General features: G+C 42.4%; 1 protein-coding gene and 1 long non-coding RNA gene across 2 annotated transcripts; one reads left to right on the top strand and one right to left on the bottom strand.

The window, feature by feature from the left end:
- The first annotated feature begins 20,786 nt into the window (after nucleotides 1-20,786).
- Nucleotides 20,787-22,703, top strand: LOC147574908 (uncharacterized). Its single transcript, XR_015242830.1, has 2 exons — nucleotides 20,787-22,142; nucleotides 22,419-22,703. It is a non-coding gene; the product is annotated as an uncharacterized LOC147574908 (long non-coding RNA).
- Nucleotides 22,669-26,466, bottom strand: CCIN (calicin). The gene is made up of 2 exons (XM_025913134.2): nucleotides 26,350-26,466; nucleotides 22,669-24,889 (listed from the first exon to the last, which is right to left on the bottom strand). Exon 2 carries the CDS (start codon nucleotides 24,497-24,499, stop codon nucleotides 22,733-22,735), a length of 1,767 nt encoding a protein of 588 aa, XP_025768919.1. The 5' UTR covers nucleotides 24,500-24,889; nucleotides 26,350-26,466; the 3' UTR covers nucleotides 22,669-22,732.
- Between the last annotated feature and the right edge of the window lie 210 nt (nucleotides 26,467-26,676).

Raw genomic sequence — 26,676 nt, 5'->3', positions numbered from 1 at the left:
AACCCTGCCCCTATATCCGGTTGGTCTAGGCGGTGTTGGGGTGGGAGCCGAAGGGCTAACAACCAATCAGAGGACAGAAATAGTTCAAGAACCACCCAATCAGCAGGAGGAGGGGAGGACCTCCGAGGAAAACTCGTGACTTGGGCAGCGCGGGCTGTGAGGGTAGTGAGCCCAGTCAGGCCTGAGGAAGGCGGAAGTGGCTTGACTTGAAGCAGCCTTACCCACCTGGCCTTTGGGGCTGCACTGACCCTGGAGTACCATCTCGGAGGGACTCTAGTGCTGAAGGCGGCGGTGAGGTGAAGTGAGTGCGACAACGATCGGTGGATTACGGAAGAGGCAAGCTACTTACGCTTTCTGAACCCAGGTTTCCTCGTTTGGAAAATGGGATCGAGAATCTTGCACTGCCTCCCTCCCAGGCTCCTTGGGAAGGCTGAATCCTTTCAGAGCTGTTTACTGGCTTTATTAAAAATTTTGTATTTGTTAATTCATTCACCCAGCCTGGATTATTTTCACCTATGGAGACGCCTGACTGAAACGTAATTCATTCAGGGCCGCCTGGCTGGCTCGGTCCGTGGAGCATGTGACTTTTGGTCTCAGGGTGGTGAGTTCGAGCCCCACCGTGGGTGTAGAGATTACTTAAACTTAATTCGTTCCGATTTTCCTACCCCACAGTATTTTTATAAAAAGGCGAAGATATCTCCTTTTATAAAGCCTTTTTGCAGCGAGTATGTCTTACCAGGGCTACACATACATTTCTAGAACTGAAAAACTCCTTAGGGATCACCTAGGAATTTCATAGGGAAACAGGCCCCTGTGTGGGAAGGGATTAATCACCCAGGGAGTGCTCAAGAGGAAACCCAGGTCTTCTGGGCACCTCAGAATTGGTACAACCTCTTGTATGTACATACCTCTGTCAGCGAAGCACAGCAGTTTTCTTTAAAATTCCTTAAGTATAGGGGCGCCTGGGTGGCTCAGTCAGCTAAGCGTGCGACCTCAGCCCTGGTCTTGATCTCCCCGTTTGTGAGCTTGAGCCCCGCGTCGGGCTCTGTGCAGACAGCTCGGAACCTGGAGGCTGCCTCGGATTCTGTGTCTCCCTCTCTCTCTGTCCCTCTCCTGCTCACGCTCTGTCTCTCAATAATAAATACACGTTAAAAAAAATTTTTTTTTAAATTCTTTTAGTATTTAACATCGGGATTTTGTCTACACCATAAAAATGATAATGGGTGATTACATTTAACCCCCCACCATCCTCCCCCCCCCAAAAAGAAAAAAGCAAAACCCAACCAACCAGAGGTCAAAAATGTCTCCTGAGATGGTCAGCAAAGGACAGGAAAGTGGTTTCTTGAAAACTATATGTATCTTTAATGACATGGGGTGCCCGGTGGCTCAGTTGGTTGAGCGTCCGACTTTGGCTCAGGTCATGATCTCACAGTTCTTAAGTTCAAGCCCCGCATCCGGCTCTGGGCTGACAGCTCAGAACCTGGAGCTGCTTCGGATTCTGTGTCTCCCTCTCTCTCTGCCACTCCCCCTCCCCCCCACTTGTGCTCTGTCATTCTTTCTCTCAAAAATAAATAAACATTAAAAAAAATTTTTTAATGACAAAAGGAGGTAATTATTTGCTTAAAGCATGTATTTTTAACGTTATTTTTAGTAGGAAATGTAAGAAAGTTTTGAAGAAAAGCATTTAAGAAACTTAAAATCTTAGGCCTGCAATTCATTCAGTTTCTCCTCCCTCTTTTTGTTTAATGCTCATCCCTAGCATAAACTATCAACAACATAAGGAGTTTCACATTCGTCTTTTCCTTGAAACCATCTCTCTGCCCCTGGGTGGAGGATAATGGGAAAAGATAGCCATGAGGGGGGCCAAGGAAGACAACTGTTGGATGCTCACAACAGTAGTGGCTGAGGGAGACAGCCTTCACTCTTGAAAGTAGATGGATACGGCTGAAGACAAGCGTATTAGAGTCAAATCAGGGAGGGCTTGAGTGCCCAGGTGAGGATTATTCCTGAATTGCAGGGGCTGAGAGGAGACTTTGAAGGACTTTAAGCAGGCAACAACTTAGAACCCTGTTCTGAAATCTGGCATCTCAGGCAATATAAACATAGAGGGTTCTGAGAGCAGAGACGACAGTTAGGAAAGGTGCTGCACTGAACCTACAGTGGTTCAGGAGGGAGACAAGGGGGACCGAGGATGATATTCCAGGGAACTGAGCAGCGGGCTCTGATGGAAGAAAAATAATGGAGGTAATGTACACATAACTTGGTAACTGACCACATTTAGGAGGCAGGGAGGAGATCCACAGACAATATTTATAGCTTAGAAAACCATGAACAGAAATAGCCACGACAGGAAAAGCCAGTTGAGTGCCATGAGGCAGGAGATGAGACAAATGAAGAGTTCAGTGTGGATTCTTACTGAGCACAGGGCACCTGTAACGTATTCAGGAGGCATTCAACAGGATATTGGAAATCAGTCTAACATTTAGGAGAGGAGGCTTTAATCCTAGCAATGGTAGAGTTGCTTAGGGCCAACTCTTCTGCTGAGAATAACCAGAAAAGCTGGGGAAGCAGTTTTTTCAAAATCTCTCTGAAGGCATCAGAGGACTGACTGCCAAAGCAGTGAGGAGTTGCGGACCCAAGTCCTAGGAGAAGGGGGTAAGCCAAGAAAAGTGAGTCTAACATTTGGAGCCACTTTTCCTCTCAAGGAGATTGTTAGTTCTAAAAGCAGAAGCTGAGAAGCCAAGTAGAGCTCTCAGTAAACAAGGCTGGGAGGAGAAAATAGTTGAGGGCTTACCAAAAAGGAAGAACCCTGAAACCTGTACCAGGTTTTTATGTGGGGTCCAGGAGGGCTATGACTGTACAGTAGGAATCAAGGTGAAGCTCTTCTAAAGCCCAGCTTCGAATCTTACAAATCCTTGACTGGGCTTTCTAGTGCCTTTAGCCTAGAGCTGCCTGCCAAAAGCAAAAGTAAATTCCAATAGAAAACATTCATCCAAAAATAGCTAAGCATGAAAAGACAAAACATGCTCAGAGACATTTTCAGAGACAGACCTATAATAGAAATCCCAGAGGATTCAGATAATGGAGTTATCAGACCTACGTTTTAAAATAGCGATGATTAAGGACTTAGGGGAATTAAAATAGAGAATTTCAGATTCTCAAATTAAACATTTGAGAACCAAAATTTATAGTATCTGTTACTAACAAGTCAATGGATAAATTTAATAATGGATTAGACATGACTGAAAAGAGAATTAGTGAGCCAGAAGATAGAGCAGAAAAGTATCCAGGCTGAAATAGAGTCAAAAGAGTGAAGAACACAGAAAAGAACATAAAAAACATATGGGATATGAGGAATAGGTTTTATAGACATAATTGTAGCTAGAAGGAGAGGAGAGAGATTGGAGCATTGTTAGAAGATAAAATGGCTGAGAATTTCCCAAACTCAAATTTCCCAAATCAAGCTACAGTTTCAAGAAGCACCACGAACTCCAAGCATGTCCAAACAAAACAAAACAAAACAAAACAAAACCTCCCTTAAACAATTAAAAAAATAAATCTACAGGCCTTGGGGTGCCTAGATGGCTCAGTTGGTTAAGTGACCAACTTGACTTCTGCTCAGGTTGTGATCTCATGGTTCGTGAGATGGAGCCCCGAGTCAGGTGCCATGCTGAGTGTGGATGCTTGGGATTCTCTCACCCTCTCTCTCTGCCTCTTCCCTGCTCATGCTCTCTCTCTTTCTCTCTCTCTCTCTCTCTCTCAAAATAAACAATAAAAATCTACAGGCCTCTTGTGCATTTTTAAATTGACATCTAAATTTTTTAATAACTTAATTAGTGGCAAGGATGTAATTTCTAATACAAATATTGATCCTTTCCAACGAAATTGTTGTATTGCTCTTTTAAATGTATCCAGTGGTATCTATCATGATTTGATGCTACCATCCATTAAAAAAATACATAGCAAAACTTTTCATTAACACTAAGAAATTTCAGATTCTTACTTTTGCTCCCTGAACACATACTACCATTCCAACACTTGCCCCTAAATTCTACCCCGTTAGAATGTTTTTGTGCTTGAAAGACTTATCGATCAATTTATCATACTTCTTTGTAACAAAAATATGTAATACAAATATAATTGACTATTTTTAATGTTTATTTTTGAGAGAGAGGGCACGTACGAGGGAGCAAGTGTGGGAGGGGCAGAGAGAGAGGGAGAGAGAATCCCAAGCAGGCTCTGGGCTATTAGCATGGAGCCTGATGCAGGACTCCATCCGGCAAACTATGAGATCATGACCTGGGCCAAAATCAAGAGCCAGATGCTTAACTGACTGGGCCACCCAGGCGCCCCTATAACTGACTTTTAAAAAATATCCCATAACCATAAGGCTCTGTGAAAATTTTGTTTTGGATTGACATAATTAGTAGTATACATTCAATCAAAGCAGCAAAATATACCAGAAAATGTCATAATTATTAAATATAAAAAGTGAAATTTTATTAGAAATTCCTGTCTTAAAGAGCTAGATGGGCTTGTATATTTATTGCTTATTAATAAATTATCTTAAAACTTAGCACCTTTAGGTAACAAACATTTATTATTTCACAGTTTCTGAGGGTCAGAAATCTGAGGGCTTAACTGGGTGGTCCTGACTCCGGATCCCATGAGGTAGCAATCTATCGGCAGTGGCTACGGTCATTCAAATCTTGATGGGGACAAGTTAACCACTTCCAAAGTCACTTACAAGGCTATTGGCAGGAGGCTTCAGTTCCTTGCCATATGGGCCTCCTCAAAATGTTACGACACAGAAGCTGGCATTCTCCAGAGTGAATAATCCGAGAAAGAATGACCGAGACAGAGGCATGGTATCTTTTTACAACTTTACTGAGATACAATTCACAGCCCGTACAAGTCTCCCATGTGAAGTGTACAATTCAATGGCATTTAGCATATTCACAGAGTTGTGCGTCCATCACCACTGTCAATTTTAAAACATTTTCATTACTCCCAAAGAAATTTTACACTCCATCCTCTCAAATTCCCTAGCTCTAGGCAACCAATTTTCTACTTTCTGTCTCTATAGGTTTGCCTGTTAATGGACATTTCATGAAACTGGAATTACGCAATGTATGGTTCTTTGTGACTAGCTTCTTTCACTTCACATAATAGTTACAATGGTCATCATGCTATGGTATATATCAGTACTTTGTTTCTTTTTATGGTTGAATAATATTTCACTGTATGGTTATATCTCATTTACCCATTTATCAGCTGATTTGGGTTGTTTCCACTTTTTGACTATTATGTATGAACATTCATGTACAAGTTTTTGTGTGCATACATGTTTTCACTTTCCTTAAGTATATATACCTAAAAGAGAAATTAGTATTTATACCCAGTACATACATTACTGGTCATATGGTAATTCCATGTTTAATCATTTGAAAATTGCCATACTGTTTTTCAAAGTGGTTACACCATTTTACATTCTCAGTAACATCGTATGAGAGTTCCATTTTCTTCACAGAGTCATCAATACTTATTTTTTTTTATTATTACAGTGATCCTAGTGGATATGAAGTAACATCTCATGTTTTTTTTTGTTTATTTATGTTTAATTTTTTTTACTGTTTACTTATTTTTGAGAGACAGATCATGAGCAGGGGAAGGGCAGAGAGAGAGGGAGACACAGAATCGGAAGCAGGCTCCAGGCTCCAAGCTGTCAGCACAGACCCTGACACAGGGCTGAAACCCACGAACCATGAGATCATGACCTGAGCCAAGGTCAGATGCTTAACCAACTGAGCCACCCAGGTGCCCCTATTTATTTATTTTTAGAGAGAGAGAGAGCAATTGTGAATGGAGTAGGGGTGGAGAGAGAATTCCAAGCAGGCTCCATGCTGTCAGCTTGGAGCCCAACATGTGGCTCATGAGCATGTGTGCAAGCAAGTAAGGGAGGAGCTGAGAGGGAGAGAGAATCCCAAGCAGGCCCCATGCTCAAACCCAGGACCATGACTCAAGCCGAAACCAAGAGTTAGACACCCAACCCACCAAGCCACCCACACACCCCGAGGCACAATAGGTTTTAAATTTGATGATGGTTATTTGTGTTTTTGGAGTAATATCTAAGAAACCATCGCCTATCCAAAGTTGTAAAGACACCTATGTGAGAATGGTACTTTTTTAAAATTCAAAATCTGAAATAAAAAGGGAGTCATTAAAAATTTAAATACATTATAAACATCAAAAGAGGATATACAAACAACGGTATGTTAATAACACTGAAAAAGTAAATGAAAAACTCCTAGAAAATATAACTTAAAAATAACACAAGGAGAAATAGAATTGGATATTCCTATAACTAGTAAAAACAATAAATCAGAAAGCTTCCCACAAATTCCATTTGCCTTCATTAGTGAAATTTCTTGTCTTCGTAGATTCTTCCAGAGAATTTTAAAAAGGAGGATATACTCCAACTCATTTTATGGTAAGCATAATCTTGATACAAAACCCAGTAGAGAAAGGAAAATTACAGGCAAAGTCATTCATGAATATAGTTGAGAAAACCATGAGTGGGAGTCAGATGGAGTAAGCACATTCCTCCTGTCTCTCCCACTGAATGCAGCTGTAAAACCTAGCCAGAATGCATGGAGCAGAAGCTATTTGAGGACTCTGAAAAGTAAATAGTGGCAGACAAGTTGGGGAAGAAGACCAAAATATGAAGCACTGAACTGGCAATGAATTCACCATTTTTTATCCTCTGGTTCTCCTGCCACTTGGTCTCAGACACGGGTGCAGTTATGAAAGTGCATGGCAGGCAGAGTAAGCTAAGCAAAGCTCTAGCTTCCTGGTGGAGAACCAAAAAGAAGAACCCCAGAGACCTGAATAGTACAAGGGAGATCGTAGAGAAGGAGCACCTTGGAGAAGTGGCCCTATAAAATTGCTCACAAACTCCTGGGCTCAGCCCTGCCCTGTACTTAGGTCTGGTCTTAATCAGCATGTAAGACTTTGAGAACTGCACTTTCCACCATCCAAGTCCCAGACTGTCCACTGGGTAGCACACATGTGGACTAGATCTGAACACCATTGCAAAGTGAGAAAATTAAAATGAAATTCTAACCATAATCCACAAGACTGGTTTGGAATTTACAGCCTGAATCTAATTAGGTCAATTGCATACTAATAAAAAATAACATTCTTCATATGATTTAAACAAGAGCCAGAGTCTCATAGCTTAACACTCAAAATGTTTAAGATACATTCTTAAACTTGGCAGATGAATAATTACTTGGCATACGAGTAACTAAGGAAAATCTCAACTCACAAATAAAGACAGTCAACATGTGTCAATATTTTTTTTTTAATTTTTTTTTCAACGTTTATTTATTTTTTGGGGGACAGAGAGAGACAGAGCATGAACGGGGGAGGGGCAGAGAGAGAGGGAGACACAGAATCGGAAACAGGCTCCAGGCTCTGAGCCATCAGCCCAGCGCCTGACGCAGGGCTCGAACTCACGGACCGTGAGATTGTGACCTGGCTGAAGTGGGACGCTTAACCGACTGCGCCACCCAGGCGCCCCAACATGTGTCAATATTAAGATGACTTAGATGTTGGATTCACGTGACAAAGACTTTAAAGCAACCATTATAAAAATGCCCTAACAATTGTAAACATCCTTGGAACAAATGGAAAACTTGGAAGATTCAGTAAGGAAATAGAAAATATAGTGAATAACAAAATGGAAATGCTAGAACTGGAAAATAAGAAAGCCCAGAAGTTAAAAACTCACTGGATGTATCCCAAAGCAGTATGGAGATGACAAAGGGAAGAGTCTGTGAACATAAAGGTGAGTAAACATTAGTCTAAACAATAGTGAGGGGGAAAAAAACCTGAAAAGATCCCAGGGAACCTGTGGAACAATAAAAAAAAAAAAAAAAGTCCAGCATTTGTTCCATTAGACTTCCAGAAACAGAGGAAGAGTGTAGAGCTGGAAAAACGCTTGAAGTAATAACAGCTGAAAACTTCCCAAATTTGGCAAAAGACATAAATCTACATATTCAAAAGGTTCTGTGAACTCCAAACAAGATAAAGCCAAAGAATTTTATACCCATACACATCACAGTAAAACTGCTGAAAACTAAAGAAAATAAATCTTCCATGTGGTCAGACAAAAATAATACATTCTGGCAGAGAAGCAATGATTTGAATGAATGCTGAATTCTCATCAGAAACCATGAAGGCAAGAAGGGGGTGGCACAATATTTTTAAGGTGTTGAAAAAAGGAACTATCAAGCCAGAATTTTCTATCCAGTAAAAATAACCTCCAGTAATGAAGACAAAATAAAGACATTCTCAGAAGGAGGAAAAGTGAGAGCATTCGTGGCCAGTTGACACGCTCTAAAAGAATGGCTAAAGGAAGTTTTTCAGAGGAAAGGGAAATGAAAGCTAGAACATCAAGAATGAAGGAAGAGTGAAAAAATAATAAATATCTGGGTAAATATAATAGACCATTCTTTTTCTTTTGAGTTCTTTAAAATATGCTTGATATTTAGAAGCAAAAAAAAAAAAATAGAACAGTGTCTGATGGGGTTTTCAATGTGTGTAGATGTAACATATAAGACAACTACAATATAAAGGGGGAGGGTAAAGGGACCTATATGGAGTAAAGTTTTTGATATTTCACTTGAAGTAGTTAAATATTAATTTTAAATAGACTATGAAGTTCAGTATGGATACTGTAATCCCTAGAACCACTAAAAACTTTATACAAAGAGATATTATCAAAACACAATAGATTAAAATGGAATGCTAAAATATATTCAAATAACCCCAAAGAAGGTGGGAAAGAAAGGAGAGGAATGAAAAAGAGGGGCAAAATGGAAAATGAATAATAAAATGGGAGCCCTATATCCAAACATAGCAATAAGTCATTAAACTTTTTTTTTTAATGTTCATTTATTTATTTTTAGAGAGAGTTTGGGGGAGAGAGTCTGTACCGTCAGCACAGAGACTGACTTGGGACTTAATCTCATGAACCATGAGATCATGACCTGAGCTGAAATCCAGAGTCAGATGCTTAACCAACTGAACCACTCAGGCATCCCTAAATATAACTGTCTTCAACACACAATACAGGGGCACCTGGGTGGCTCAGTTAAACATCTCACTCTGGATTTCAGCTCAGGTCATGATCTCATGGTTCATGGATTCAAGCCCTGCATGGGGCCCTGCTTGGGATTCTCTCTCTCCATCTCTCTCTCTTCCCCCTCCCTGCTAGTGTGCTCTTTCTCTCAAAAATAAATAAACATTAAAAATAAATAAATACACCAATATAAAAATCAGAGTTTGTTAGAATAACAAGACACGAACCAATTATAGTCTGTCTATAAGAAACTTCAAGATAATGAATGATATAGATAGGTCAAAAGGAAAAGGATGGAAAAAAGATCTACCATGCAAACACTAATATCAGACAAAGGAGACTCAAAACAAGGAAAGTAACAGGGATAAAGGCATATATTATCCGATGATAAAAGGGTCAGTTCACCAAGAAAACACTAAAATCCTAAATGTGTATGTAAGTAACAACAATTACCTCAAAATACATGAAGAACAGAACCAAAAAGAAAAACACACAAATCCACAATTATAGTTGGGGACTTCAATACTAATAGAAAGAAGTAATAGAAAGAAAATCAAGGATATAGAAGGACTGAACAATTGACATTTATAGGACACTCTATTCAGTAATAGCTAAATATGTGTCTTTTCCCAAGTGCATATGGGACATTCACCAAGACAGACATATTTGGGGTCATAAAACAAACTACAACCTGGGGTGCTTGGGTGGCTCAGTTGGTTAAACGTCTGACTTCAGCTCAGGTCACGATCTCACGGTTCGTGGGTTTGAGCCCTGTGTTGGGCTCTCTGTGCTGACAGCTCAGAGCCTGGAGCTTGCTTCGGATTCTATGTCTGCCTCTCTCTCTCTCTGCTCCTACCCAACTCATGCTCTGTCTCTCTCTCTCCCAAAAGTAAATAAACATTAAAAAAATTTAAAAACAAACTACAAAAACAAAAAAAAATTGGGAAAATACAGTGACCATAATGAAACTAAAGTAGATGTGATGAACAGAAAGATACTAAGAAAATTCCAAAACTTTGGAAATTAAACAAAACACTTCTTTTTTTCATAATGCATAGAAATTATTTATTTTTTATTTATTTTTATTTTAACTTGTTTCATTTTTTAGTTTTTAAAATTTACATCCAAATTAGTTAGCATATAGTGCAACAATGATTTCAGGAGTAGATTCCTTAGTGCCCCTTACCCGATTAGCCCATCCCCCCTCCCACAACCCCTCCAGTAACCCTCAGTTTGTTCTCCATATTTATGAGTCTCTTCTGTTTTGTCCCCCTCCCTGTTTTTATATTATTTTTGTTTCCCTTCCCTTATGTTCCTCTGTTTTGTCTCTTAAAGTCCTCGTATGAATGAAGTCATATGATTTTTGTCTTTCTCTGACTAATTTCACTTAGCATAATACCCTCCAGTTCTATCCATGTAGTTGCAAATGGCAAGATTTCATTCTTTTTGATTGCCGAGTAATACTCCACTGTATATACATGTGTGTATGTGTGTGTGTGTGTATATATGTATACACACACACACCCCACATCTTCTTTATCCATTCATTCGTCGATGGACTTTTGGGCTCTTTCCATACTTTGGCTATTGTTGATAGTGCTGCTATAAACATGGGGGTGCATGTGTCCCTTCGAAACAGCACACCTGTATCCCGTGGATAAATGCCTAGCAGTGCAATTGCTGGGTCGTAGGGTAGTTCTATTTTTAGTTTTTTGAGGAACCTCCATACTGTTTTCCAGAGTGGCTGCACCAGCTTGCATTCCCATAAACCAAACACTTCTAAATAATCCATGAGTCAAAAAGTCTGTAGGGAAATTAGAAAATATTTTCACCTGAGTGAATGAAAATACAAATATAAAGTTTTCAGGATGTAAAGTAATTTTAGAGAAAAGTTATTAGTATTAAATTCTGGTATTAGAAAAGAAGAAATGTCTTAAGTAAATAATCTAAGCTTTCACTTTAAGCAACTAGAAATAGAGCAAAGTAAACCCAAAGGAAGCAGTAGGAAAGAAATGATAAAGAGCATAAATCAATAAAATTGAAAGCAGAAAAATAGAGAAAATTAATGAAATCAAAATCTGGTTCTTTGAAAAAATAATAAAATAAATCTCTAGCAAGACTGAAGATACAAATTACATGCAATACTCTGCAACATTAAAAGGATAATAACAGGATGTTGTAAACAACTGCACATAAATTTGACAACATAAGTGAAATGGACAAATACTTGAAAGCCACAAACTACCAAAACTCACCAAAGATGAAATGGATAATCTGCACAGTCATATGACCACTTAAGAAATGGTCGCCTCCCGAGGGAAAAAAAAATCTCCAGAACTACCTAGTATTGTCAGCCAAATATTTAAGGAAGTGACACCAGTTCTAAGCAATGTCTCCTGAAAAAGAGAGAGAAACAGAGACTGAGAAAAGGGAGCACTCCTCAACTCATTTTACGAGGCAAGCATTGCTCTGATACTAAAACTAGACAAAGGGAGTACAAAAAGAAAACTATAAATCAATATCTCCCAAGGACAGGGATGCAAAAATCCCCCGACAGAATACAGTCCCTGACTTAATGCTGGCTCAGTGTATAGTTTTTCAACTTTATGATGGTGCAAAAGCAATACTCATTCAGTAGAAACTGTTTGAATTTTGAATTTTGATCTTTTCTCAGGCTAGCGATACAACACTCCCTTGTGATGGTAGCTCCAGATCACAAGAGTAGACAACAAATATACTTAGAATGATTCTGTACCTATACAACCAATCTGTTTGTCACTTTCAGTACAGTATTCAATAAATTACATGAGATATTCAATACTTTATTATAAAATAGGCTTTGTGTTAGATGACTTTTTCCAACTGTAGACTCATGTAAATGAGCCTGTTTAAGTTAGGCCAGGTTAAGCTATGATGTTTGGTAGGTTAATTGTATTAAAGGCATTTTTGACATGAGTTGTTGTCAACTTACAATGGGTTTATCAGGACATGACCTCACTGTAAGTCGAGAAAGATCTGTATTAGCAAGTTGAATCTATCAACATGTAAAAAAACAGTATATGAGGGGCACCTGGGTGGCTCAGTCGGTTAAGCGTCCGACTTCGGCTCAGGTCATGATCTCACGGTCCGTGAGTTCGAGCCCCGCATCGGGCTCTGTGCTGACAGCTCAGAGCCTGGAGGCTGTTTCAGATTCTGTGTCTCCCTCTCTCTCTGCCCCTCCCCTGTTCATGCTCTGTCTCTCTCTGTCTCAAAAATAAATAAACGTTAAAAAAATTAAAAAAACAAAACAAAACAAAAAAAACCAGTATATGATGACAAAATGGAGTTTATCTCAGGATGCAAGCTGGTTCAATATTTGAAAAACAAATCAATGTGGGGTGCCTGGGTGGATCAGTCAGTTAAGTGTCCCGCTTGGGCTCAGGTCATGATCTCACGGTCTGTGAGTTCAAGCCCCAGGACAGGCTCTGTGCTGACAGCTTGGAACCTGGAGTCTGCTTCAATTCCGTGTTTCCCTTGCCCTCTGCCCCTCCCCTGCTCTCTCTCTCTCTCTCAAAAATGAACATTAAAAAATTTTTTAAAAAGAAAAGAAAAACAAATCAATGTAATCCACCACACTCAAAGTCTAATGAAGAAAAATCACATAATTCACACAGAAAAAAATTTGACAGATTTCAACATCTACTTATTATAGAGTCTCATCTATGAAAAACCTATCATGTTAATGATAAATTTGGCATATTAATGGTGAAAGACTGAATGCTCTTCCCCTAAGATCAGTGACAAGTTAAGGATATTCCCTTACCACTCCTATTCAATTTTGCACTGGAAGTCCCAGCCAGTAAAGTAAGATAAGAAAAAGAAATAAAAGGCGGTGGGTGGGGGGATGGGTGAAATAGGAAGGGGATTGAAGAGTACACTTATTGTGATGAACACTGAATAATGTATAGAGTTCTTGAATCACTATATTATATATCTGAAGCTAATATAACACTGTATGGTTTTTCAAAGAATTTTAATTAACATTTATTTATTTTTGAGACACAGAGAGAAACAGAGCATGAGCGGGGAGGGGCAGAGAGAGAAGGAGACACAGAATCTGAAGCAGGCTCTGAGCTATCAGCACAGGGCCCCACGCGGGGCTCGAATCCACAAACTGTGAGATCATGACCTGAGCCGAATTTGGATGCTCAACTGACTGAGCCACCCAGGCGCCCCATAACACTGTATGTTAACTGTACTAGAATTAAAATTTTAAAAGAGTATGCAGAGGAAGGAATGAAGTTGTCCCTATAATTGTCTATACAGAAAATTTCAAGAAATCTGCAAAAAAACCTCCTAAAATTAATAAGTGAGTTTGACTAAGTTGCAAGATACATGGTCAACACACAAAAATCAATCATATTTCTCCATACTAGCAATGTATAGTTAGAAACTAAAAATTTTTAAATACCATTTACGGTTAGTTCCCTATGATAATTTTACAAGTAAAATAAAAATGAGCGAATATATAGTAAATGGAATCCAGCACTATATAGAGGGAATTCTATAGTTACTGAGTCCAGTAATTATATAAAAACATACAGTATTTTATATAAAAGTATGTCATATGTTGGGGCACCTGGGTGGCTCAGTCAGTTAAGCGGCTGACTTTGGCTCAGGTCATGATCTCGCGGTCCGTCAGTTCGAGGCCCATGTCGGGCCCTGTACTGACAGCTCAGAGCCTGGAGCCTGTTTCGGATTCTGTGTCTCCCTCTCTCTCTGCCCCTCCCCCACTCATGCTCTGTCTCTCTCTGTCTCAAAAATAAATAAACATTAAAAAAAAAAAGTATGTCATATGTCATAGCCAAGTTAGGTTTATACCAGGAATGGATGAATGGTTTTGCGTTGACAAATTAATAAAAGTGACTTGTCCTTATTAATTAATAAAGGAGACAACTTGTGTTCATTTCACTAAATGCAGCAAAAGTATTTGATAACATTCAATATCACAATAAAAACTCTTAGTAAATTTGGAATACAGGCAATTTCCTTAAAGAGATAGAAAGTCATTACACATAATATAATTGTGTATTTGGAAAGTATAGCAGTACCTACAAATATATATTTTTTTAATTTTTTACATATTCTGGATACAAGTTCTTTGCCAGATAGGTGACTGGCAAATATTTCTTTCACTATGTAGCTTGTCTTTTCATCCTCTTAACAGTATCTTTCCTGGAGCAAAAGTTTTTCATTTTGATGAGGTCCAATTTATTATCAATTTTTTAAATGGATCATGCTTTCAATGTCATATCTAGGAAATCTTTGCTTAACCCCAGGTTACAGATATTTTCTCCTATGTTTTCCTCTAAAGTTTTGTAGTTTTGCTTTTTACACTTAGAGCTATGATTCATATTAGTGGAGAGAAGATATTTACCACATGTACAACTGATAAAGGGCTCACATCCAGAATATATAAAGATGTCCTAGAAGTTGCTAAATACAAAGTCAACATACAAAACCCAGCTGTATTTCTATACATATTCAACTATGAAAAGAGGAAATTAATTTTTATTTATTTATTTTAAATTTTTTTCAATATATGAATTTTATTGTCAACTTGGTTTCCATACAACACCCAGTGCTCATCCCAAAAGGTGCCCTCCTCAATACCCATCACCCACCCTCCCCTTCCTCCCACCCCCCATCAACACTCAGTTTGTTCTCAGTTTTTAAGAGTCTTTTATGCTTTGGCTCTCTTCCACTCTAACCTCTTTTTTTTTTTTTTCCCTTCCCCTCCCCCATGGGTTTCTGTTAAGTTTCTCAGGATCCACATAAGAGTGAAACCATATGGTATCTGTCTTTCTCTGTATGGCTTATTTCACTTAGCATCACACTCTCCAGTTCCATCCACGTTGCTACAAAGGGCCATACTTCATTCTTTCTCATTGCCACGTAGTACTCCATTGTGTATATAAACCACAATTTCTTTACCCATTCATCGGTTGATGGACATTTAGGCTCTTTCCATAATTTGGCTATTGTTGAAAGTGCTGCTATAAACATTGGGGTACAAGTGCCCCTATGCATCAGTACTCCTGTATCCCTTGGGTAAATTCCTAGCAGTGGTATTGCTGGGTCATAGGGTAGGTCAATTTTTAATTTTTTGAGGAACCTCCACACTGTTTTCCAGAGTGGCTGCACAAATTTGCATTCCCACCAACAGTACAAGAGGGTTCCCGTTTCTCCACATCCTCTCCAGCATCTATAGTCTCCTGATTTGTTCATTTTGGCCACTCTGACTGGCATGAGGTGATACCTGAGTGTGGTTTTGATTTGTATTTCCCTGATGAGGAGCGATGTTGAGCATCTTTTCATGTGCCTGTTGGTCATCCGGATGTCTTCTTTAGAGAAATGTAGGAAATTAATTTTTTTTTTTTATTTTTAAAAAAAAATTTTTTTTTCAACGTTTATTTATTTTTGGGACAGAGAGAGACAGAGCATGAATGGGGGAGGGGCAGAGAGAGAGGGAGACACAGAATCAGAAACAGGCTCCAGGCTCTGAGCCATCAGCCCAGAGCCCGACGCGGGGCTCGAACTCCCGGACCGTGAGATCGTGACCTGGCTGAAGTCGGACGCTTAACCGACTGCGCCACCCAGGCGCCCCAGGAAATTAATTTTTAAAAGGATACTATAAAGTATACATACATGCATGTGTACAAATTTTTAAATGTCAGGTAGAATAAATCTAAAAAAAGTATGTGACACCTCTACAAAGTAAAGAATAAAACTTTAAGGGAAATTAAAGAAGACTCTCCAAAGTAGAGACATATACCATGTTCATGAATTTTAAAAATTGATATTGTAAATATATCAAATTTCCCTAAATTGATCTCTAAGTTTAGCACAATCACAACCAAAATCCCAACAGGTTTTCTGTGGATCCTAATGGTCTAATTCTACTAAACTGTGGAGGATGTGATAGAGCTTTGGTAATGTCAGTAACTGCTGACTGTGGTATTGGCATAAGATCAGAAGAATAGACCAATGAAATAAGAGAGCTCATAAACACATTTCTGTCTATGGACACGTGATTTACAACAAAGGTGGCACTGCAGAGAAGTGGAAAATTGGCAAAGGGGCAGTTATATATCCATATGAGAACTTTGTAACCCCGGGGTAAAGAATGATTTCTCCAAGTATCAAAGAGCAGTAACAAAAAAGGAGAAGACAAATCAGGCTAATTACAATTAAAACGTACCATTAAGAGTGAAAAGACAAGCCACAGAGGCAAAGAAGATATTTACCATACGTGTAACTGATAAAGGGCTCATATCCAGAATATATTAAGAATTCCAACAAGTCAATAAAGAAGACAGAAAAAAGAAATGAAGACTTCACAGAAGAGGAATTCCACATGGACAATAAACATGAAAAGACGCTTAACCTAATTATCCAACTAAGAGAATGCAAATTAAAAACCACACTGAAATACCACTTAATATCCATTGGCTAGGATTTTAAAAAGTCTGACGAATAGCAAGTATTGGCAAGCCTGTAAAGCAACAGGACTTCTCATATACTGCTAATGGCAATGTTAATTAACAATCACTTTGCAAAAATAATCTGGCATTATCTTACAAATAAGACAGTAATTCCACTCCTAGGTGTATGCCCTAGACAAACTTGGTACATGTGCACCAAGATACACTCACAAGAACAGCACTGTAATTGTAATGGCCCAAACTGGAAACGACCCACATGTCCATCAACAGGAAACTAGATAAGGAAAATGACATATTCATATAAAATAGCATACAGACGTGAAACGGATGGAACTAAACCTACATACAACAACATGGATAAATTATAAAACATAATTTTGAATGAAAGAAGCCAGACACAAGATAATTCATACTGTACAATTTTCTTGTGAAGTTCAAAAACAGTCTGACCTAATCTATACTTCAGAAATGCCTCTTTAGATAATAAAACTATATAGAAAACCCAGGAACACATTATCATAAAGGTCAGAGGGGAGAGAAGAGATTACAATCTGGAAAGGGGCTAGATAGCTTTTGAGGTATTGGCAATGCTCTATTTCTAGCACTCAATAGTGGTTACAAGGATATTTACAGTAACTCATTAAGCTACACGGTCATGCATCATTGCTTTTCTGCACGCGTTGTATTCACAATAAGAAGGGTTATTGAGCACGTGTCTTATTTCTTGGTAAGTGTTCTAACTTACATGTGATATGTTTACTTTGCTCAAAGATGTAACACTGATCTTTCGGAAGTAAACGTGGAATGTTTTATGTCATCCTTTAAATGGTGTAAAATACGCAACTAGACATGGGATGATGGAGCTTCTTCTCAGGAATGCGAGAGGTGAAGATGTAGAGTAGACATGCTTGGTAGCAGGTATTTTCTAAAATACTTTTAACACATCTTGGACATTCTAATTCTAAAATAAACGGGTAGGTAGGAAAGCATAGACTTGCCATGAGTCTGTGGCCCAAATGAAATAGTACACTATGACTGTCGGTGTTGCTGAGCCACACTGTCTGTGTTTTGTCCTCACAGGACACTTCCTCAGGAAGAATGCTTTCTCTGAGAACAGTGGCATGTGGAAGAGGAAAGGTTATTAAGCAACTGTCATAAAATAAGCCCATGAAAAGATGCTTAATATCATTAGCCATCAGGGAAATGTAAATCACAACCACAATGAGATGCCACTTTGCTCCCACCAAGATGACTATGTTTGGAAAGAAAGATAATAAGAAGTGTCCACGAGGACGTGGAGAATTTGAAACGGTCATACATTGGAAGTGGGAATGTAAAGTGATGCATCTGCTTTGAAAATAGTCTGGCAGTTTCTCAAATAATTGAACATAGAGTTACCATATGATCTAACAATTCCACTCTGAGGTGCATATCCAACAGAAATGAAAACATATGTGAACACAAAAACTTGTACATGAATGTTCACAGAGCATTCTTCATACTAGCTGAGAAGTGGAAACAACCCAGATGTCCATCAGTTAACTGATAAATGAGTAAATAAAATGTGGTCTATCCATACAGTAGAATGTTACTCAGCCATAAAAAAGGAATGACGTACTGGTATATGCTATGACATAGATGAACCTTGAAAACATTAGGCTAAGTGAAAGAAGCCAGTGAAAAAGTCATATATTGGGACACCTGGGGCTCAGTCGATTAAGCATCTAACTTGATCTCAGCTCAGCTCTTGATCTCAGGGTCGTGAGTTCATGCCTCGCGTTGGTCTCCACGCTGGGCATGGAGCCTACTTAAAAAAAAAAAGTCGCATATTGTACGATTCCATTTATATGAAATGTGTAGGACAGGCTAATCCATAGAGACAGAAAGGAGACTAGTGGTTGCCTAGGGCTGGGAAGATGAGGGAGTTAGAAGTGACAGCAAAGAGGTTCCAGGCTTCTTTTGGGGGTAATGAGAATGTTATAAAATTGTGACAATGATTGTACAACTCTGTGAATATCTAAGAGTCACTGAATTGTACACTTTGGTTAAATTGTATGGTATGTGAATAATATCTCAATAAAGCTTTTCAAAATATGTCATCATTCCATCATGCTATTTAATATTTCTGAACAACCTAACTTGGACAAAACACCCCAGTTTTTAGTATTTTTTTAACCTTTATTTATTTTTGAGGGATTGAGAGAGAGAGAGAAAGAGAGAGTGCACCGAGCCGGGGAGGGACAGAAAGAGAGGGAGTCACAGAATCTGAAGCAGGCTCTAGGCTCTGAGCTGTCAGCACAGAGCCCGTCGCGGGTCTTGAACACACAAACTTCAAGTTCGTGACCTGAGCCGAAGTCGGACGCTCAACCGACTGAGCCATCCAGGTGACCAGAAACACCCCCAGTTTTTAACACCAGACTTCACACCTTAATAAAAACACTGGATAAATAGGAGAAAAATACAACAAACTCTTCTTTGGATATTGGTGTCTTGATGAAAGGAGGAGGCTTCACTGATGCTTCCCTGACATCAGTTTATACCCTTGTGTGGCATCATGAGGCAGTACATCCTAGGAAGATGTGGGTAAAGTGTGTGTGTGTGTGTGTGTGTGTGTGTGTGTGTGTGTGTGTGCGTGTGTGTGTGTGTGTGTGTGTGTGTGTGTGTAAGGTGTTGGAAGAATAATTTTGAAAGGGAAGGTGGGAAAAGAGAACTAGAATGAAATCTCCACCACAGGTATATTCTTAGGTAGATTCATTTTAGGAAAAAAGTTGAAGATCTGAAAACTGATGCCCTAAAAATTGTACATGTCTGAATTTCCCTTGGAAAGACTTCATGTGCCCGAGTTTGAAGACCAGAGTTGTCGTTCAAAAGTCTAGTCTTTCAAGACCACAATCTCTGCTACGAATTGCTCAAGTTTCCCTTGTGGCTAAAGCCGAGAATTTGACTCTACATTCAGCTCTGCCAGCCTCCTCAGGGTAGTAAGCTTCAAATGTTTCAGCCTTATGGTCTAATTTTAAGGTGGGAAGGGGTTAGGAAAGAAGGAAGAGGGAGAAAAGAAGGACCACTTGGGTCAATAGATCAAATTAGAATCCTACCATGCCAAAGATCTCCCTTTTTAGCAAGCACCCTAGTGATTCTGCTGCAGCGGGGGGACAGGTCAATTCTGTCCAAGACTGCAAGGGAAAGAACTGACTGAGAAAAGGACAAAGAGGACAGTGTTGTCAGGAGACGGTTTGGTGGCATGATAGGAACAGAAGCCAGACTGAGTGGTTTGGAGACTGATCTGGAAGCAAGAGGTGGAGCCAGAGAATAGATGCACAGGAAGCTCAACTAAGGAAATAGATGAGCAGAGAACAAGAGCTGGACTTCAGGGCCAAGGAGGGTTTGTTTCCAGAAAAAGACAAACTTGAGAATATTTGTGGAATAGAGAAAATCAGGAAGGGGGTGTAGAGAGAGAAGGAACTGAGGGTCCTGAGAAGTTGTGAGGTGACAAAACGAGACCCAGGGGAGGGGATCAATGCTGAATCCTGGAAGGACAGCTCTTCCTCTGGGATGCAGGAAAGCAGCAGAAGGTCTGGAGAGAGTTTTGGTAGATGTGGGCTTGTTCATGGAGCTCAGATCATTTGACCTCTATTTCTCTTGACGTGTGGTGGCAGAATGAGAGGTAAACAGTTGAGAAAGAGGAGAGAAAAGAGTGCGGCCCCAGGACACCAGAGAGGGTTAGAGAATCAGCCGTGGGGAATGGCACCCGGAGTCAGTGAGAGGTGACGCGGTGGCCAGATAAGCCTGGTGGGGTGGGGGTGGGGCAGGTGGGCTTAGCCACGTGGATCTGTAAGGTGCTGTTGTTCTTCCAGCTGGAGGATGGCAGTGAGGTAAGCAGAGGTGGGGGCTACCCAGCGCTGAAGAAGTGAGAAGGGTGGGAGAAATTCCAGAGAAGAGGTCAGCTGTGAAGTGGAAGGTCCTCGCCTGCAGGGAACAAAGTAAGACGGGGCAGAAGGCAGGCTTTGAAGCCAGAGACCACCCAGCAGTGAGGTCAAGATGATGATGCTGAGCAAGTCAAACGGGGCTGAGAGGCAAAAAGAAGGGGATGGAGCAGGTTTGAACGACAAAGCTACCTAAAGCGTCCTGTACTAATACGGTAGCCACTAGCCTCCAGGGTCCTTACGTGGTTGGTTAGTCCAAATGCGTTGGTGCTGTAAGTGTAAAGTACACACGATTCCGAAGGCTTCGTACGAGAAAAAAAGAATGTTAAACATCTCAATAAATGTTTGCCCTGATCACTTGTTTAAATAATATTTGGATATATTGCGTTAAATAAGATACATTAACGTTAATTTCACCTGTTTTTTACTCTTGTAGCATTGCTTCTAGAAAAATTTAAATCACATACGTGGCTTGCATTATATTCCTGTTGCACAGCACTGCTATAGATACTCCCTTACTGGGGCATGGATTGTCTGTGTCATGCCCGCGGCCCCAACGCCCGGAACAAGGACCTGCACAGAGAGGCCTCAGTGAATGGTGTGCATGTGAACTGATGAGAGGATGAATAAATCAATTCATGAATGCGTGAGGGGAAAAAATGAGGATTATATATTAGTACGCAAATGAATGAAAGGGGAACAGAGATAGTTAGAATTGAGGACTGCTCATCAAAGCTTTGAGGTAAGGAGTCTCAGAGAGCATTTTATGGGACTTTACTAATATAAAGGCTCAAGAACCTGGACCCTTGCCACACTCTTATTTTCCTTTAAAAAAAATGTAGTCTTTTGGCACTTTTATATATGCCACGACTGTCCTAGGCATTTACATGTATTAACTCATTTAAGCTTCACCCTATGAGGGAGGTGGTGGAATTGGTATTTAAATCAGGCCAACTGGTCCCAATGTCTGTACTCCTAACTACTATACCATCCTGTCTCTCTTAGCCCCTCTCATCCCCAAGTTTCTCCAGCAGAGACACATTAGTCCCCCCTTTATCTACAGGGGATCTGTTCCAAGACCCCTAATCGATGCCTGAAACTGCAGATGGTACTGAACCCACTGTATTATGTTTTTTCCTATAGAAGCATTTCTCTGATAGAGTTTAATGTATAAATTAAGCACAGTAAGAGATTAACAACAATAACAAATGATGGAACAATTTTAACAATATGCTGTAATGAAAGTTGTGTGAATGTGGTCTCTCTTTCTGTCTCAAAATATCTGATTGTGCTGTACTCCCCCTTCTTGTGATGATGGGAGATGATAAAATTCCTGCGTGAGGAGACGAAGTGAGGTGAGTGACCGCGTTGTGACATAATGTTAGGCTCTTACTGTCTTCTGATGATACATCAGAAGGAGGACCATCTGTTCCTGGATCACAGTTGACCATGGGAAGCAAAGCCACAGAGAAGGGGGGACAACTATATAGATTTGTTTTTTCTCCCTTTACTGATTTCTCTTTTGCTCGCAGTCCCTCAAACCCTGTATTCCTGAAAGTTTTCCATGAACTTTGCTTACTGAAAACAACTGTAAGTAACCCCCCAACTTCCCCACAAATGAGACACAAACACACAATGGCTGCATAGTCCAATACAACAGCCAAGTAACCATGCCTCCTCTGTTCCCTCTGCCTCCATCCCTGAGCCTTTCCCACACCACTTTCTCCACCCTCCCCTACCTCACCCCCAGACCGTGAGTCTCCTGTCCCAAACCTAGGATCTGCCCTCCCCTGCCTTCCTGGGCAGACTCAATGGGAGTGAGTGTTGGAGGAGCCTGAGGCTCTAAGCAAATGCTTTATCTCTCAGTCTAGTAGATGCCAGCGGAGATGACTACAGAGGATAGAATGGGGGCTTTCCGGACACCACCTTGGCCAGTGCCCAGGAGTTGCTTCAGTCCCACCCACCGGGGACTCCATTCCAGCCTCAGCTTGGATCCCTCCAGGGACAGAGTAGCCCTGAATTTCCACCCACTGGGAGCAGCCCTAGCCCAGGATCTCCTCTTTCAGGGGCCAAACATAGACTGGAACACTAAGAAGGAACCAACAGGCCACCTTCCTCTCTTTCTCTCATTAAATTGTGAATAATAATGCATTTACTTATTCTCCCACTTAAAAAGTTGTTTACATCCTTTGAAGAATCTTGCAAGGTAGCTTGGCTAGACAGCAGGCAGGACAGTCCAGTGCTTCCGGTGGGGGGGCCAGGGTCTTCCACTCGCCCATCTTTTGGTCCAACAAGTAGGCGTTTGGGTTGATGGTGTAGTCCTTTGTCTGGACATCACTGGCTGTGGTGACACCCCCACAGACAAACACTTTGCTGTCTCCAATGGAGCATATAGCATGGGACACATCCAAGGGGCAGTTGTTGGGCAAGAGAGGCACCGAGGTGGTTGTCTTGTTGGCCTTTATCTTCTGCAGGTTGATTTCCACACTCTGCCGGTGGCTGTGTACACAGAGGATGTTGTCCTGATGGAAAGAGAGCAAGGGCCGGTGGTTGAACTCAATGGGGAAGGTGATACACTGGACCACATCCCCAGTGGTGGTATCAAAGCAGTCCACCACTCCAACCCGAGAAATGTAGCCCTTCACCAAGCACCGCCCAGTGACAATGTACAGGTTCCGGTCACCCTTGGTGATCACGGCTGTGCCATCCATAGGGATGCTCATCTTCCCTGCCAGGCACCAGGCCTCCTTGCGCTCATCATAGCGATAGATGTTGGAGACATACCGCCTTGGAGCAATGCTCCCACCCACTGAGTACACTGTCCCCCCGCAGGTCACCATGGTGTGGAAGACAAGCCCAATTGGCAGGTCTGGCAACTTGGTCCAGGAGTTGTCATCCATGTCGTACCGCCAAGCTGTCTTCAGCCCTGAAATCTGCTCAGTGGTGCCACCAGAGATGTAGATGTAGCGACCAGCCGAGGTGGCGCTAAGCGCTGCGGCCCGATAGGGCATCTCTGACAGCTTCAACCACAGGTTCTCCTGGATGATATAGGCAAACACGCCATCATTGAACTTGCCATGGGCCTTCTGGCCCCCTAGGATGACCACCGAATCAAGCAGGGCGCCTTTCCGCTGGTAGCTCAACAGGCTGCATGGCCTCTCCTGTTTTCGGTCCATAAGGACACTCTCAATCAGGGTCACATGGGCCGAGCTGTTCTCCATGCCCATCAACTTGTTGCTGGCAAACATCAGTGTCTTGTTGGAGACGGCATTAAGGTTGATGTAATTGAAGAACTTCTTGAAATACTTCTCCCGCTCATCCTTCCGGAAGTGCACCCAATTGATGAGTGCGCTGAGAGCCTGGTCCTCATTGAGCACATGCAAGTTTTCATCTCGGAGCAGGCGGCCAAAGATGACAGGTGGACAGCGCATGAAGTGCATAGAGCCCTCAGGACTCGCCCAGTAGTGGAAGTTGTCACGAATGCCAGAGTAGGCCAAGTCTGATACCTCTTTGAGCTCAAACAACTCAGCCAAGAAGAGGTAGCGCAAGCAGTTTGCTCGGCGGATGGACTTAATCAGGAAGTCATTACAGTGGATTCGAAGGCGTGGTGTGTTGAAATACTGGGCCCCACGCAGGAGCTCCTCCACGTTCTGCTCCGAGATCACCACCTTGCCGCTGTAGAAGTAGTCCAGGAGCTGGTCCACTGTGGCCGGACTCAGGTAGTTGGGGTCAATGGTGATAAAGAGCTCATCGGTGGTCTTCATGTCATTGCTGGAGATGAGGCTCTTCACCAGTGGAGAGACAGCAGCCAGCACGTTGCGATGTGCAAAGAAGACATGGTGGTCCACAGTCAGGGCCATGTCCCAGTACTCTTTGCGTTTCCTCTGTTTGTTCAGGTTCTGCAGCACGAAGCTGTTGTAGTTTTTCTCCGTGAATTCCAATTTCATGGTGCTTCTTGCTGGCTGAGGCAGAAGATCAGCGGCAGGTACTGGAGAACGGACTCTCTCACGCCTTTGGGATTCAGATTGATGGTTGTTTGCAGAGCAGTTGATCGGAGAGGAGGGGGGCTGGGAGAGAGGGTGATGTCATAGAGTGGATGAGGGCATCACAATGCCAGCCCCCTGAGGCCCCTCTCAGAGGCACAGGACCTTTCTCCCCTTTGATGGCTCCAACGTGCCACGGCTAGATCCCCTGCCAGGACTTAATGCCCTGGGCCCAGAGCTCAGCAGAATGGGTTGCAGCTCTAATCTGGGACTTTCCAAACTTAGTTCAAGGTTATATCCGGAATGTTAGAGCCAGTTTGGGTGGAGGGTGGTATGGGAAGAGAAGAGGGGAAGCTGAGGGAGGAAAGGAGATTTTTGGATTTAGAAGAATCTCCCCATGGATAGGAGGGAAACAGACCCAGAGAAGGGAAGGGACTTGCTCAAGATCCCACAGCAGGTTGGAAGTAGACTAGGGCCTGGAACTCAAGCCTTCTCTAACTCAGTGTTCTTTACCTTTCCAGGAAGCTCCTAACTCCCTAGCTCTCCCCAGTCTCTGGTTCTCAGGTCTCGAGGTCCCTTTCTCTGCCAAGGCTCCTGGCCATCAGAGAATTTCAGGCTCTGTCCTTTGCCTTCTGACCTTTGCAGCCATGGACACCGTTTTTCTTTAAAATCGAGAGACAGAGGCTACTAGTTGGAGCAGGGATACAGGAGTTAGCCACACACTGGGGGATGGGAGGGCCTCTGAAGCTCTGATTATTTCAGTTCCACAGCAAACTGGGACCTTCTCTCCACATTTCCAAGTCTATAGTCAGGCAGCTTTGGGAGCTGCGGTGGGTCAGCTCTCTCCATCAAGTGTGGACTTGGACCAGTGGCTCAGACTCTTCTAAACTTCGGTTTCCTCATCTGTGAGATGGGAATAATAGTACCTGCTTCAAAGATCCTTAAGAGTTTAAATCAGAAAATGACTAGACAGTGTTAAGCACAACGTCTGGCGGGTAGCAAACGTCCAATAAATGTTAGCTGCCGTTACTTTATTAATCTATTAGTTCGCCCAGGGCTGGTGTCCTTGGCTGCTCCCTTCCTAAATGCCTCTCTTCGTCTGGTTGGCTTGTGATGGTGGTGGGGGGGTCTGGAATCCCGCGTCCCCTCTGGGGCGGGCTCCCCGAGCCCCGTCCGGCCACGCGGTGGAGCTGGAGGGCCATCTCCGGCCACGGAGGCCAGCTCCTCGCTCGCAACCGCAGCGGCTCCAGCTGGGAAAGCGGCGCCCCGCCCCGCCCCGCCCCCTCTTGCCACGGGGTTCCGCGCGCCCGGCCGCCAGGTGGCAGGGCCTCCCAAGTTCACCACCCGGCCTCCGGTGCCCGCTTTACAGGTGGCGGCGGGCACCGCCGGGTGAAGCCGTCTCAGACGGCGGGAGAAGCCGTCTCAGACTCGGGGCGTCACCCCTCGGCAACCCGGGCGGGCGTGGGGTTCCCCGAGTGCCCGGCTCCTGCGGAGAGTGGAAGAGCCCGGGGGCCCCACGCGCACCAGCCTTTGGGGGCCCCCAGCGAGGGGCTCAACTCGCAGGCATTTGCGGGGATGGCCAGATGTCACAGAGAGGACCTGGGCCCGGAGCCCCACTCCTGACCTTACGTCGTCCTTAGCGCCCCCACTAGGAAACCAGTGTTGCCTGGAGCGTGGGGAGCGTGAGCCTGCCGGCTCTTCCCCTGCCCGGCTTGGTCCACTTATTCATCGTCTCTGCACCACATCCTTCCAGTTTAGACCTGGCTTTTTCTTTGGGGATTTTGGCAGCTTGAAAAGTATTTAAAAGTACTTACGTTTGAATGCTGAATGTGTTCACCTTGATACCTGAATGGAATAGAGGCACTCAGTCTCTTGACCTATCCCTGCACAAGGCTAAGAACTTCTGTTTTTTCCCATGAAAAGAAGGCTGACTTCAGCCCCTCCACCAGACTAGCCTCGAGGTTTAGGTGGGCCCCTCTCTGTCCGTTTTCTCCATGCGAGGCTAACTGAGCTCTAAATGCTTCACCAGCCCTGATCTCGCGAGAGGTGGCTGCCACCTGGGTGCAGGTGAGACCTCTTGGTGTTGATGCCGGCCGCTTTTTCATCCATTGGCATCTAGGCTTGCCCTTGTGAGAGGCCGG

This window comes from Puma concolor, chromosome D4 (genome assembly GCF_028749965.1).
Source record: "Puma concolor isolate L17-30 chromosome D4, mPumCon1.1.hap2, whole genome shotgun sequence".
NCBI lineage: Eukaryota > Metazoa > Chordata > Mammalia > Carnivora > Felidae > Puma > Puma concolor.
This window is presented reverse-complemented; position numbering and strand designations above follow the sequence as displayed.

Coding starts and splice junctions, on each gene's coding strand:
- CCIN (XM_025913134.2), bottom strand. CDS start 24,499: ATGAAATTGGAATTCACGGAGAAAAACTACAACAGCTTCGTGCTGCAG.